The sequence below is a fragment of the Pristiophorus japonicus genome, chromosome 3 (assembly GCF_044704955.1).
Source record: "Pristiophorus japonicus isolate sPriJap1 chromosome 3, sPriJap1.hap1, whole genome shotgun sequence".
Classification (NCBI taxonomy): Eukaryota; Metazoa; Chordata; class Chondrichthyes; family Pristiophoridae; genus Pristiophorus; species Pristiophorus japonicus.
In genome coordinates, this window is record NC_091979.1 from 306,174,563 (window position 1) to 306,190,289 (window position 15,727).

Sequence of the window (15,727 nt, forward strand, 5' to 3'; positions counted from 1 at the left end):
ATTGCATTTAATAACTCTGTCCATTATTCTGTGAAAGCTTTAATTGAGTGGTCATTATAACGTCAACAACTTGTATTTCTATAAGAAACAGGAGCAGGAGCAAGCCACATGGCCCCTCGAGCCTGCTCCGCCATTTAATACAATCATGGCTGATCCAATCATGGACGCAGATCCACTTCCCTGCCCGCCCCACAATCGCCTTATTCCCTTATCGGTTAAGAAACTGTCTATTTCTGTCTTAAATTTATTCAATGTCCCAGCTTCCACAGCTGTCTTGAGGCAGCGAATTCCACAGATTTACAAACCTCGGAGAAGAAATTCCTCCTCATCTCAGTTTTAAATAGGCGGCCCCTTATTCTAAGACTATGTCCCCTAGTTCTAGTCTCTCCTATCGGTGGAAACATCCTCTCTGCATCCACCTTGTCAAGCCCCCTCATAATCTTATATGTTTCGATAAGATCACCTATCATTCTCTGAATTCCAATGAGTAGAGGACCAACCTAATCAACCTTTCCTCATAAGTCAACCTTCTCATCTCCAGAATCAACCTAGTGAACCTTCTCTGAACTGCCTCCAAATAATTTATATCCTTTCTTAAATATGGAAACCAAAACTACACAGTATTCCAGGTGTGGCCTCACCAATACCCTGTATAACTGTAGCAAGACTTCTCTGCTTTTATACTCCATCCCCTTTGCAATAAAGACCAAGATTCCATTGGCCTTCCTGATCACTTGCTGTACCTGCAAACTATCCTTTTGTGTTTCATGCACCAGGATCTCCAGGTCCCGCTGTACTGCAGCACTTTGCAATCTTTCTCCTTTTAATTATAACTTGCTCTTTGATTTTTTTTTTCTGCCAAAGTGCATAACCTCACACTTTCCAACATTATACTCCATCTGCCAAATTTTTGCCCACTCACTTAGCCTGTCTATGTCCTTTTGCAGGTTTTTTGTATCCTCCTCACACATTGCTTTTCCTCCCATCTTTGTATCGTCGGCAAACTTGGTTACGTTACACTCAGTCCCTTCATCCAAGTCGTTAATATAGATTGTAAATAGTTGAGGTCCCAGCACTGATCCCTGTGGCACCCCACTAGTTACTGATTGCCAACCATTTATCCCAACTCTGTTTTCTGTTAGTTAGCCAATCCTCTATCCATGCAGTAACCTTTCATGTGGCACCTTGTCAAATGCCTTCTGGAAGTTCAAATACACCACATCCACTGGTTCCCCTTTATCCTACAAGAATTCCAGCAAATTTGTCAAACATGACTTCCCCTTCATAAATCCATGCTGACTCTTTCTGACTGAATTATGCTTTTCCAAATGTCCTGCTACTGCTTTTTTAATAATGGACTCCAACATTTTCCCAACCACAGATGTTAGGCTAACTGGTCTATCGTTTCCTGCTTTTTGTCTGCCTCCTTTTTTTAAATAGGGCCGTTATATTTGCAGTTTTCCAATCTGCTGGGACCTCCCCAGAATCCAGGGAATTTTGGTAAATTACAACCAATGCATCCACTATCCCTGCTGCTACTTCTCTTCCCTAGATGCAAGCCATCAGGTCCAGGGGATTTATCTGCCTTTTAGTCCCATTATCTTACTGAGTACCATCTCCTTTATAGCGCCTTTAATGTAGCAAAATGTCCCAAGGCGCTTCACAGGAGCGTTCTAAAACAAAATTTGACTCTGTGCTACATTGGAAATATTAGGGCAGATGATCAAAAACTTGGTCAAGGAGTGCGGTTTTAAGGAGCGTCTTGAAGGAGGAAAAAGAGATAGAGGGGTAGAGAGGGAATTCCAGAGCTTTCGGGCCTTTGCAGCTGAAGGCCTGGCCGTCAATAGTTGAGCGATTAAAATCTGGGATGCTCAAGAGGCCAGAATTAGAGGAGCGCAGATATTTCTGGTGGGGGTGGGTGGAGGAGATTGCAGAAGTAGAGAGGGGCAAGGCCACGGAGGGATTTAAAAACAAAGATGAGAATTTTGAAATCGAGGCGTTGCTTAACCAGGAGCCAATGTAGGTCAGCAAGCACAGGGGTAGTAGAGTTTTAGATGACCTCAAGTTTAATGAGAGTAGATCTTGGGAGGCCAGCCGGGAGTGCATTGGAATAATCAAGTCCAGAGGTAACAAAGGCATGGGTGATGGTTACAGTGGCAGATGAACTGAGATGGGGTGGACTCGGGCAATGTTATGGAGGTGGAAATATGTGGTCGGTAACTAATTTTGGGGTCCAATATGTCAACAAGGTTATGAACAGTCTGGTGCAGCCTCAGACAGTTGCCCAGGAGAGGGATAGAATTGGTGGCTAGGAAACGCAGCTTACGCCAGGGACCAAAGACACTGGCTTCGGTCTTCCCAATATTTAATTGGAGGATATTTCTGCTCATTCAGTACTCGGACAAACAGTCTGAAATTTAGAGACCGTGGAGAGGTGGTGGTAAGGTAGAGCTGGGTGTCATCAGCGTACATGTAGAAACTGACACTGCTTTTGGATGATGTCGCCGAGGGGTAGCATGTGGATGAGAAATAGGAGGGGACCAAAGATAGATTGTTGGAGGACTCCAGAGGTAACGGTGCGGGAGCAGGAAGAGAAGCCAATGCAGGTGACTCTCTGGCTACGATTAGATAGGTAAGAATGGAACCAGGCGAGTGCAGCCCCATCCAGCTGGACACGGTGGAGAGGCATTGGAGAAGGACAGAGTGGTCAAACGTGTCAAAGACTGCACAGGTCAATAAGGATGAGGAGGTATAGTTTACCTTTGTCACAGTCACGTAGGATATCATTTATGACTTTGATCAGAGCCGTTTCGATACCGTGGCAGGAGAGATTAAAACATGGAGTTCCCAGAAAGATACATATGCATGGTAAGACAGTATGCAAAATTCACAACTGGAGGTAAATATCTGGTATGTAGCAGGACTGGGGAGGAGGATTGAGGTTTAGCTGCATTGGGGGATAGTCCTGGGATTTGATAACACTGAAGAAAGGTCAGGGTTTTTCTGGCATGGGGAGGGAGGAAGGGACCTATGATCTGGCATGACAATGAAGGAAGAAAGTTGGGTCTGGCAAAACTATAAGGTCGAGCGGAGATTTGCCAAAGTGGTGGTTGAATACAAGGTTTGGCTCATGATGGATTCCTGTTTGTCAGAAGTGAAGGGAGGGGCAAGGAACGAGTCTGGCAGTACTGGTTTTGGAGGGCTTCCCATGTGTGACAGCACTGGTTTTGGATCGGTATGATGGCATTGGTAGTTGTGTTTGGAGAAAAAGTCAGACTGAATACTGTAAGCTCAAAGTAAGGTGTGACCTTAGTCTTTTCTTGCAGGTCTCCAGAGAGCCTCTCCAACCTATGAAGCCTCCTTAAATACCTGTGCTCCCAAGGGATTATGGGATCCCTTGGGACTCCAGGGGATGAGCCCTCTGGTGGCTGTACAGAGTAAATACAAGTCCACAAATATAACAGTACCACCATACTTTCACACACATATAAGAAAACACATTGCCTCAATCAGTACTACTGACTGAATGTCAAAGTTACAGCTCTGGCCAACAAGATTAATCCCGAGCCCAGGCTTTTGGGAGAGGCGGAGGCCTTGAAGTAAAAACTTTAATGAAGTAATTAAAGGGTGCAAAACACAATTTAATGGATAGATCTAATCATGTTGCTGTGAAATATGTAATTAAAACAATTTTGTTTAGACCTTTGTTTTAGACAACAGAAATTTCAGGAAATGGTGGATGAAAAAGAATTTCACTCAGCACTTTGTGCAACGTTTGGAACCCCAATGGGCAGATAGAACAATTACAGGGTGATATACTCTCGCTATAAAATAACAGCTATTGTGAGAATATTGGAACAGGAGTAGGCCATTCTGCCCCTCGAGCCTGTTCCGTGATTCAATTAGATCACAGCTGATCTATAGCTTAACCCTATTTACCTGTCTTGGTTCCTTATCCCTTAATACCCTTGTCTAACAAAACTCTCTCCCAGTCTTAAAAATTTCAATTGACCCAACATCTCAAGCTTTTGGTTGGGGTGGGGAAGAGGTGGAGGAAAGTGCTTCCTGATTTCACTCCTAAATGCCCTAGCTCTAATTTAAAAATTGTGTCCCTTTGTTCTGGGTTCCCCCATCCTATCCGTTTCCAACTAGTCGCCCGGGTGTAAAATACCGTCCTTTATCAGAACAGCAAGCCTGCTTCATATTAAAGGTTGGTCAGTCAAGGCCTTTTAGAAAAATTTCCAGTTAATTTATTTAAAGAGAATGCTAGCAGTGTGGCCCTGGTGAAGAGGTAAGTATATGACTGCGCCCTTCCCCACACAGATGCCGTCCTTAAGAATGAGTTTAGTCCTGTAAACTATTAAAAATGCTGCGCTGGTTCTGTCTGAGTGTTTTGGATCACGATACACGGTCAGCATATCTATCTTCTTTCTGCAGCTGATGCCTTAAGCGGAGTCCTCAAAAAGATTAACCGAATGGACATTGTGACCTTACTAGAAGGCCCGATATTTGACTATGGTAATGTTTCTGGCACGAGAAGTTTTGCTGACGATAGCTGTGTGTTCATGGATCAGTCGGACGGTAATTTTGCATTCTTTTGACTTCTGTTTGAGGGGCAGTTGTGCACTGAGTTCATGTATCCTTAAAATTAGTATTTTCATCCTTGGCAATAATCAGGCTGTAACATGTTGCAAGATCATTTTCCCCAACTGCAAAATAAATGCAAGATAAAGATAACATTAAAGCCCCAGTACTGCTTTGAAAAATACATTATTGATATTGGAGCTTAGAAGCTTATTCTAGCAGGAAATTATTCAGCAGTATTGCACGTTGCATTACTGTGCATTCATGTGCTGTCGGGTGGATCTTACAACATCATGCTGCTGGCTTTCTGCTGGGAGCATATAGCGGGAGTTCTGACGTGAACAGTGGGCCCCACGGAAGTTTCCATCCCTTCAATTAACGGATTAGTAAATGCTGTGGATGCACCAACCTCAGCACCTACACTCCTTGCATGCGTCCCGCGTGTACAGCTCCGGCCAGAAGGCGAATGTACCAAATTTAATCCTGACCGTGTTGTGATCTAGTGGTGAATACGTTAGTAGATGTAAAATGCCAGTGTCCTTATTTCTTTAGGCTTTTATTTCTGCTATTTCAGTTTTCTTAGGATTGTTTTGCACAGATGTTAGCTGCTTCTTCTGCACTTTGTCACTCATCCTCTCTGAACCTGCCCGGCACACCTCTCTCCTATGCCAAGATGTGACCGTCTCTGCTGTTCTCTCCGCTGACTTTGGGAAGCTCCGCTGGTTGTGCTCCTTCTGATAATTAATAAATTAGATTTCATTTATTGTGCCGCTCCCAATCCCATTCCAGTGCTTCCCATTTCCTAACCTTTACATTGGCCCCTTCATGTGTTAAAAAGCAGTTTCGATTATATAGTTATTATTTCTGTTGTCTACGAGCTAATATAATGTTGATCATTTCAAATCATTTTCTCTTTTTTTTAATCAGTGTGCTTATCTGTGCATTTGTCCTTGAGTTCACCCAACTCTCCCCTCTCACCGCAGTTACCATAGTCAATAAAATCCACTGGATCTGACATCATCTTGTAGAAACTTACCTCTGCATTATCCTCCTTGTCTTGCTATCAGCTCCTCATTGTTTCCAATCGTTCTAGAAATGCTGTAGGCCATCATGCTGTATAGTTTGCAAATCTAAGGACTTATCCAAAAAGACGGTCTAAAGGCAGAGATGAATGACTGGCCATGTTAATTTGTTAATAGTTTCTAAAACTAGTACCCAGTTATCCATGGGGCAGTATAAACCGTGTTCATTATAATACAGGGCATGAAATGAGAATTCTAATACATGAGCATATAAAGTACAGGTAGCTCCAGTTGTCTCCATTTAAGCTTTATGTGAAGTGTTTGAGTAAAATGGGGAAGTAATTTGCCAACAATAATAACAATGTAGCACTCTAACATAGAAAGATGTTCCAAGGCACTTCACAGGAACATAATTAGACAAAAATTGACACCAAGCCAAAGTTAATATTGGGACGGTGATTAAAAGCTTGGTCAAAGAGGTGAGTTTTAAGGAGGGTCTCAAAGGAAGAGAGAGACATGAAGCGGTTTAGAGGAGGAATTCCATAGTTTAGAGCAGGGAGTGTGGAATCCTTGAGGCCGGTGTACAAGCAGATCCTGACGGTATGTCTTCGGATGATATCATGGAGGGGTAGCAGTGTAGATGAGAAAGGAGAGGGGGCTAAGGATAGATACTTCAGGGCCTGTCAGTTTCCTGCAGGGCGTGTCAGGTTAAAATTGCCCCCCGCAGTTTTACTGTTTTTATTTTGTGGCCCAAAATGAGGGTTGTTATTTCCCATACAGCTTGGCCAGCCAATGAAAAGGGGAGAAGCATTAGTCTTAGTCAGCTGGTGTACTGCAGTTAAGAGTAACGTGTAAAGGATAGAGGTAAACTGGATAGAATTGTTGCGGAACTATAATGCAAAATGAGGAGCAGCAGTTTTGCAGGTCAGGTGCTGGAAATCCTACTACAAGGACTCGGGGAGGAGAAGCATGTAATTTAATGTGGCTCATGGCCACACTCGCTCCCAGAAACACCTGAGGCACCAAGCATGGGAGGAGGTGGCCAGAAGTAGGCAACTCCCATCAGCCAATCGCAATGCGGGCATGGCTGACTCACATGGAAGGCCCTTGATGCCTCTGCAGATCTCGCCAGTGCCAGGCTGGACCAAGCCAGACACTTGAAAAATGAAGGCCATTTGGCTCAGTCAGTGATTGTCAGTGCAGTTGGGGTATTGTCCTGAGGCTTTGTGGAAGGAGGATAGCTCCGCTCTGTCGCTGCCGAACCTCAGCATCTTCAACATCTCTGGTGTCACAACCTGGTACAAGAGACCTGCTGTGGGACTTGAGGGTTTGCCTCATAGCCAGCCCTTTCACACACTTGCTGGCCCTCTTGCATCAAGTCCATTGCTCAGGTGGAGAATATTTCCAGCAGCGACTCCAGCTTTCTCAGTCAGTCCGTCCAGTAACATCCATTCCATTTGAGCGAAATGAATGCATTGAATGAACCAATGCATTAAAAATGCAATGTGGGAGCACTTCATTCTTAAGTACCTGAGCTGCAAGTTACCTAATTTGATGCAGGGATTGAGCACTCAAAATAAAGATTCAAGAGGGAGCATTTTAACAACAGTTGCTGGCCATTCCTGTACCAATAACTCAAAGTGTGAAATAAAATATTCTTGATCCAGAAACCGACCAAGCCTCTGACATTGAATACTGAAGAGCACAGAACAGTCTTTTGGATTGAGTTATTTAGGTAGCGGGGCTTTGAGAAATAAAAACTGAACCCGGTTTAGAGACCACTTTTCATAATTCAGAATGAATTTCGACTACACTCTGGGAAATGAGAACATGAGGGAAGGGGTCTTGCACCTCGGGGCTATAGTGCGCTCGTGCGCGTTTGAGTTGTGCGTCCTCTCTTGCGTGATGGGCACCCAAAATAATTGTGCATCAACACAGGACTGGCCATAACTGCTTTGCACAGATTGGCACGGAAAGCACAATTAACATGGCCTCTCGTTCATCGGGTAGTGGAGAATGTCCGATCATTTGTGAACCCGTTTTAACGAAACTTGCCACGGTGATCATTTCAAGTAATCACACTACCAATTTGCATTAATTATTTTATAAAATTAAGTATTGTAGAATGGAACATCTCGTCTTTGGAAAACAAGCTAATTTGAAAATGTAGGGTAGTGGCTTGCAATGAAACTGCACAATGGAAGTGCTATCGCTACTTTATATTAGTCCCTCCATTGATCCACTGTATAGATCACAGTTGCATTTCACCATGTGTGTTGAGTCGTTTCATGCCGTGATACCATTGCCTGTCATGTTCCTGTCGTGTGTTACTGCATGTTGTCTGTAGCTCGTGCCATTTGTGTTTTGCCCACTCAGGTTACCTTTCCATCCAAGCGGAGCTGCTGACACCTGCTGGATTGCAATTTTTGCCACCCACCCCTCTCCGATGTGACGATTATTTTAGTAATTTTTGTAGTGTAGAATCAACCTCCCCAACTCCCTGTGAACTAACCCTGGCTCCAAAAGCAACTCCGCCTTTCGTAGATGCTGAGGACACGTCACTGGAAGTAGTTGGCACTGATCCGTCTATGCTCTGTCGGGTGAAAAGTGAAATGGCCCCTTCACTGCATCGGCAGATGAATGAGCCAGTGGGCGCCAAGCATGAACCTGACCTTCAGTACACAGAGAAGAGCAACAATTGTGTTGCTTGGCCTTCCAGTGAAATACAGCAGGAGGAGCACATCCAGCCACTAGAGGGCGACAACACGGCCAGACAAAAGGCGTCCTCCAACCAGCTTCAGCGCGAGGAAAGGGGTAATGCACCCGACGCTGAGGAGCTTGCAGAGTTCAAAATAAAAGCCCTGGGGGTTGTTCAGCTGGGGCGAGGGTCCGAAGGTTCAGACAGCGATGAGGTGACAAAGGAAGAGGACCAGACTCTTCCCTGTGCTCAGAATTCCCAGAGAGAATTTTTTACAGTTCCAGGTTGGCACAGTGATGCATCCAGTGTTGACGTGGAACCACCAACCCCAAGAAGCTGCAACTTGAGCATTGATGGTCTGGATGAAGACAATGCCAAGTAAGTGGAATATTCTCTGCTCTTAAGACACTAGGGTTTGTTGAGACGGGACACTGAGTGATGCAGTGGGTGAACACACCGTACTCCCACTCCTCAGACCGGAGTTTGAATCAAAAGAAAGAACTTGCTTTTATTTAACGCCTTTCACGACCTCAGGACATTCCAAAGTGCTTTACAGCTAATTAAGTACTTTTGAAATGCACTCACTGTTGTGATGTAGGAAACGCGGCAGTCACTTTACGCACAGCAAGATCCCGCAAACAGCAATGCGATAATGACTAGGTCATTTGGTGTAGTAATGTTGGTTGAGGGATGAATATTGGCCAGGACATTAGGGAGAACACTCCTGCTCTTCAAAATAGTGCCAAGGGATCCTTTGCATCCACCTGAGGGTTGACGGGGTCTGAGTTTAATGCCTCCGACAGTGCAGCACTCCCTCAGTACTGCAATGAAATATCAGCCTAGATTTTATGCTCAAGTCCCTGGAGTGGGACATGAACCCACAACCAACTGACTTAGAGGTGAGAGTGCTACCCACTGATGGGATTCACTTCCTTTCTGTACTGGCTGTGAAACAAATTTAAAAAGTCTTTATTCCCTTCCTACTGGGTGAGACTCCATGACACACAGGCAGAGCACTTATGGTTGGTCTTCGCAAAAGGCCCCACAAAGGACGGCTGTTGTGAGAATTGAGTGTCACATTGGTACCGTGGTGGGCGGTGGGGAGTGGAAGAGTCTGCTGCTTTTCTGATTTTGGGGTTTTGGCTCATTGTTGCAGCATGGTTGAGGGATGCACTTTAGCCCAGCCTCTCTCCACACCGCCCCTCCCCTTCCCCCCCCAGGGTGCTTTCAGCTTCTGTCCTCCAAGACCCCCACGGTAATTCTGCATATGACTATGCCATCCCTGATTTTGGGGGTGTTTGATGCAGATACCGGGGTTGACTTAAACTGAACATTTTTTTCCCCAGCATACGTCACACGCTTACACTGCGCGATTAATGTTGCACGCGGGGAGTCGAGTGTAATCGCGGTAAAGTGTGGGGGGGGGGGGGGGTGGAAATTGGACCCGGGCGCATAGATGTAATTCAACTCCCATTTTTAAAAAGCCATAAGCTCTGGCATTAATTGTGGGGTGAGTGAGGGGAGAAGATACGCCTTTAGTTTTATTCACCTTTCAAATCTGTCTCTGTGAGTGCAACATGGGTTTACAGGCTCCAGTGTGACAACAGCCGATAAGGTACATTTTATGGGTTAGTGCCCCGAGCAGCAAGCGTCACGATGGGCGGAGCATCCTCTGCATCCAAATTCCTGATGTGTGCTTCTCTCTCGTAAAACTCAGAAGTGCAAATCGTTAAATTTCCCAGTCGTACCCAGAAGGATAACGGATTGCTTGCTCCCATGGTTACAGACCACAAGAATTGGATATTACATATAGAGAGTCATTCAAATTTGGCCTGTATTGGAAACTGTAAGGGTTATGGTGGTGTAGTGGTCATGTTTCTGGACTAATAATCCACAGAAAACAAGTCCAGATCCTGCCATGGATGTTTGAGAATTTTAATTCAATGTTTAAAAAAATCTCAAATAAAACAATATCAGTAAAAGTGACCATGAATTATTAAAAACACATCTGGTTCACTGATGTCCTTTCGGGAAGGAAGCCTGCCATCCTTACCCGGTCTCTCAATGTGACTCCAGCCCTACACCAATGTGGTTGACTCTTAACTGCCCTCTAAAGTGGCCAAGCAAGCCACTCTGTTGTACCAAACTGCTACCCAGTGATTCAAGAAGAAAGCTCACCATTATCACCTCAGAGCAACCGACCTTACCAGTGATGCCCACATCCCGAGAGTGAATTTTTAAAAAGAGCATCTTTGCATAATTGGACCATAATATGCGGGCGGCCCTTATGGGCGTGTACGAGGAGCGTACATGCCTGTAAAGACCGCGCAAGTTCTGGGTTTTCACGTGCAAAGCGCATGCGTGAAAACCCAGAACTTGCGATCTGTCAAGAACTTACTTGACCGATCCAATGCATCCCTGGGAAAGTGGCATCCGAGGAGGAGCGTTGGGCTATTTGCCCAACTCCTGCCCAGCGAGTGCCCATGAAATTCTTACGCCTGGTACAAGCAAGTGAAGGTCTGCTTTTACCAGCGTAAGAGTTTTTAAAAAACATTACAGTAATTTTTATCCAGCATTTATACATTTAGAAATCTCTGAAATAAGGGAAGTTTATTTTTAGCCCCCTTTAAAACATGTAAAGTTATTTTTCAAAAAGTTTGTTTTAAATATTTAATTAAATGCCATTTAAATTAATTTCAAATAAGTAATGTTTTTTAAAATTTATTTGAAGGGTAGATGTATTTTTGGGGATTCCTATTCCAGACTGGAAGGATGTTTCCAGTGGGGTTCCGCAGGGCTCAGTATTGGATCCCTTGCTTTTTGTGGTCTATATCAACAATTTAAATTTGAATATAGGGAGTATGATTAAGAAGTTTGCAGACGACACTAAAATTGGCTGTGTGGTTAATAATGAAGAGGAAAGTCAAGGGCTGCAGGAGGATATCAATCTACTGGTCAGATGGGCAGAGCAGTGGCAAATGGAATTTAATTCAGAGAAGTGTAAGGTAATGCACTTTGGGAGGGCTAATAAGGAAAGGGTATGCACATTAAGCAGTCGGCCACTTAATAGTTTAGATGAACAAAGGGACCTTGGAGTGCTTATCCACATATCCCTGAAAGTAGCAGGCCAGGCGGATAAGGTGGTTAAGAAGGCATATGGAATGCTTGCCTTTATTGGCCGAGGCATAGAATAGAAGAACAGGGAGGTTATGCTTAAATTGTATAAAACTTTGGTTAGGCCACAGCTGGAGTATTGCGTGCAGTTCTGGTTGCTGTATTAGAGGAAGGATGATTGCACTAGAGAGGGTGCAGAGGAGATTTACTAGGATGCTGCCTGGAATGGAGAATCTTAGTTATGAGGACAAATTGGATAGGCTGGGTTTGTTCTCATTGGAACAGAGGAGGTTGAGAGGAGATCTTATTGAGGTGTACAAAATATTGAGGGGCCTGGACATAGTGGATAGTAAGGGCCTATTTCCATTGGTGGATGGGGTCTATTACGAGGGGACATATTTAAGGTGGTTGGTGGAAGGTTTAGAGGGGATTTGAGGGGGGGCTTCTTTACGCAGAGGTTTATATGTAACCTTCAGGGCTGCTGACAGAGGGCTGTATGGCTCTTTGTCGGTCGGCATGGACACGATGGGCCGAAATGGCCTCCTTTTGCGCTGTAAATTTCTTATGTTTCTATGTACATACGGATTCCCCATATCCCATAAGCATGAATGGGGATTCCCTTGATTCATTCATTGGGCCGGCCCACATCACCCAGTGGCGCTTGCAAACCGTCTGTGCCCCGGGATTCGTGGGAATGTGGGTACCCGGAGAGGCCCAGGACTGCGAATCTCCTTACCTCCCGGACCACCGGCTATGTGCGCATTTTATTTGCGGATCGGAGGTATTTTTCCGCGGGAAGCCTCCAACTGCAAATTCAGGGTCAGTGCCTTACATTACGAATCTAAAATACAAGAAACAAGAGTTATGTAATATGTTGCCCAGCTCCATGCTGAAAGGACATTTTAATCAGTATTTTCATATTTTGTAGTTTTCAAGAACAACGAATCAAGAATGAACTTGCTGGTTCTGCTGCGTTTCATATGAAAGGACAGGTTTCAAAGCCTGAGGAGAACGGAGAGCATGACATGCATGGGTTGGAACGTCAAAGAGAGTCAAGTCATGCAACTTTGATTCAGGAGGTGGCGGATGATGTGCCTGTAACACCACACGACAGAAAAGTACTGAACGGAAAGGCACAGAAGCGTTCGGTGCTAATCACAGAAGTGGAGCCCATGACGGAATTGCCGAAAGACCTGGCAGACATGAGGCAGCCGGGTGCGGAGGAACACGGAGTCCCTCTGTTCGGCAGCGAGAAGAAAACGAGTTGGGCTACGTCAGAGGTCATTAAATCGGGACCGAGCTTCAGGGATGAAGGGCCTTTACCAACAGAACAGAAAGCACAGGTGAATTAACTTTCCTACACGTGCATGCTGACATATTTCAATTGGTAAACTCGGTAATATTTCTCCAGTGTTGTCTACCTTTTGGAACATTGAGTTTGTGTTCTTCTTCCTCATTGGCTAGGAGTCTGTATTTTGCTCCTGTCCAATTGATTTTTTTGTGCTTTCATTATTCACCAATCATGACACACAATCCCTTTCTCCCCAGTTTCATTTCCACCCTGATAAATTCTACCCAATAAAAGCAACAATAATTTCCCACCATAAAGGGTTTCTACCTGCAGAACATAAAGCACAGGCAAAGTAACTGGTCTTTAATGAGAGGAAAGCCTTTGATAATGTATCGGATGTGAATTGTGAGGTGAATGCATCATCATATGATCCTAAGAATAAAGTGGGAGAGAGCTTACCCTCACAAACCTGGAACTCCATTTACAGCATGCTCCACTCACCTCACTGCAGCTACTTCCCAATCCCTGCTCACCCCCTGCTGCTCCTCACTTGCTCCTTCATCACGCACCCCCGCTCCTCGCCTCACACCTCCACCATTCCCCCGCTCCTCGCCTTGCTCTCACTCCCCGCGCCTCGCCTCGCTCCCCCTCCGCCTCACTCCCCGCCTCGCTCCCCCGCACTCCCCTGCTCCCCGCCCCTTCCACCACTCCCTGTTTTCTCTCTCACCCCACCCCCCCACCCCCACCGTGCTACCCAGCTCCTGTCCTGGGGAATTATTTTGGACTTGAACAGAATTAGATCCTGCCTTTTGGTAATTGCAAACATCGATACCTTTCATGCCTTGACTGTAGACAAACACCATTGAATCAACTGCTAATAAGATGGCAGGATTATCCTCCTGTGCTTTTTATTGTCGTCAGCAGTGAATTCATTAATCTTTTGAGATAATGCTCTTTGTTTCAAAGCTACATTTGGCTTACCTGGCATGTGTTTACCCTGCAGTTACATCATGACCTGCACTGGTATCTGCAGCACAGGACTTGAACTCGATATACAAGCCCATGTGTGTTTGCCCTTGAAAATACGCATTCAAAGCCATTATTGATGTCGTTCCAACTCAAAGTGAGGGACAATAGGAAAGATTTTAACTTGAACATCTTAGTGATACATTACAGGTTTAAATTTCTTCTCTTCTTACTGTTTAGTCATCATCTTAATAGGCACATGGTCTAAACTGTGATCGAAGCGATACCTGATAGGTGAAATTATATTTAAATCTTAATCCCCCAATTCAATGATTATCAACATTTTCTTTTAAAACCTGAGTAATAATATTCAGGTTGACACTTGAAAAGGAATGGGACAGATCCCTTTATCTAAAGAAACCACCCACCCACTCATATTATTTATATGTAACAATTAAAATTGTGAAATGTTTGGGCTGATTGTTGAGGAGATGCCTTGCGATTGAGAAAGCTGAGGCATTGTCATGCCAAATTTGGTTGCTCGTATATTGGCCATTTCTTTAAAGGGGACATTGAGCAGGGACTGCTGGCATCGAACGAAGCAAAACTGTTGCACTCCTAATAAAAACACAGTGCCTAATGGGCTGTTAGTGATAAGTGGTGAAATGCCAGGTAGGTCTCATTGACTTAAAGCAAGTATATCTGTCCTTATCGGTTATCACATTACATGCCATCTCATAACATAATGTGCTAAAATGCATCAATCAGGAGCTTGGGGAAAGCGAGCCTAGCTCGGATGAGGAGGAGATTGTCACCACCAGGGTGATACGTCGCAGGGTGATTCTAAAGGTATCCCGACCTCTTGCTCGTCATGCGTTGCTTGGAGAAATTGTTGGACTGCGACTGTCTGTTGTGTTTCTGCTTGCGTTCTCCAGTTTGCTGTGTTTGGGCTTTTTGACCTCGAGCATGTCTTTCATGAGATCCATCGGTTTGATGAGCATCTTTCTAACTGCCTTCGGTTTCGTGCTCCTTCATGGACATTTCATTAAATTACAAATTCATCATTTGTTGAATATTTTTCAATTGTACCTGTTGATACTCCTGTTTTCTTTTTCCACCAATTTTCTCAACTGCACCCTCCCTTTGCTGAACTCCTTACAACGGCATCATGCCAGTACACTCTCTAGTGCCTCAGCCAATCAGCCATTCTTGGCACATAAATTTAGTGAGTTTTGCGCAGCTATTTGACTACTTTAGGCACCCTGTCTTCGCCCTGAATTCAGACATGCTCACTGGCTGGCGTGCGGGAGCCCTCACCAACTCTTCTCTCCATAGTCCAAGGATACTGGGGACAACTGCAGCACGCCTGCTTGTCACCCTGCTTGCGATCATTCAGCTCAGCACAGACCATGAGTGGAATCTGACACACTCCTGCTCTCTGGGGCTTGCTGCCTTTAACAATTTAACTATCGGATCTCTCCTTTTGCTTTTTTTCTTAAGGAAGATAGTTTCCCTTGTATGACATTGCCCCAAGACCTGAACTGAGTCCGGGATGGATTCCATCCCTCCTCATGCATCCGTTAATTTGTGAGTGAAATGCTTCTCAGTCGCCAATGATTGGGTTACCAAAATGGTAGGTCGTCTTCTGATTTATGCTGTGTTGCACTGCTCAATGAGAACTGTGCGTATCTGTCAGATCAGCCAATTCCAAAAAGCACAGAAAGTGACAGTACCTGATAGACCAGTGTCACCATTAAAGCAGATCAGCTTAGCAAAAACCCTGAAACTTTCCTGGTCTCCCTCCTTGGCGAAACTTAAGATGATGAAAAATGCTGATGAGAAAATAAAACCCAATTTCACACCACTTGACATGTTGACATTGCCCGCCCTGGGTGTGGAGCTTGCCTGAAGTGGGGGAGTGGGCCGCGGAGGCACACGCAGTCAGAAATAAACGGATGCAAAAATCACGGGCCACGCACACATGATTTCCCGGTGTGTGCTCACCTGGCCAGCGAGGCTCCATGCTGGGACGATGCAATTGGAAAATATACC

General features: G+C 44.9%; 1 protein-coding gene across 1 annotated transcript in view; it reads left to right on the forward strand.

The window, feature by feature from the left end:
* ank3b (ankyrin 3b) overlaps nucleotides 1-15,727 on the forward strand; it is a 614,562-nt gene that overhangs the window by 586,981 nt on the left and 11,854 nt on the right. Inside the window, exons 40-43 of the mRNA XM_070876860.1 lie at nucleotides 4,438-4,581; nucleotides 7,983-8,682; nucleotides 12,347-12,761; nucleotides 14,444-14,524. Of these exons, the coding sequence (XP_070732961.1) occupies nucleotides 4,438-4,581; nucleotides 7,983-8,682; nucleotides 12,347-12,761; nucleotides 14,444-14,524 (1,340 nt within the window). The remainder of the gene's footprint in view (nucleotides 1-4,437; nucleotides 4,582-7,982; nucleotides 8,683-12,346; nucleotides 12,762-14,443; nucleotides 14,525-15,727) is intronic.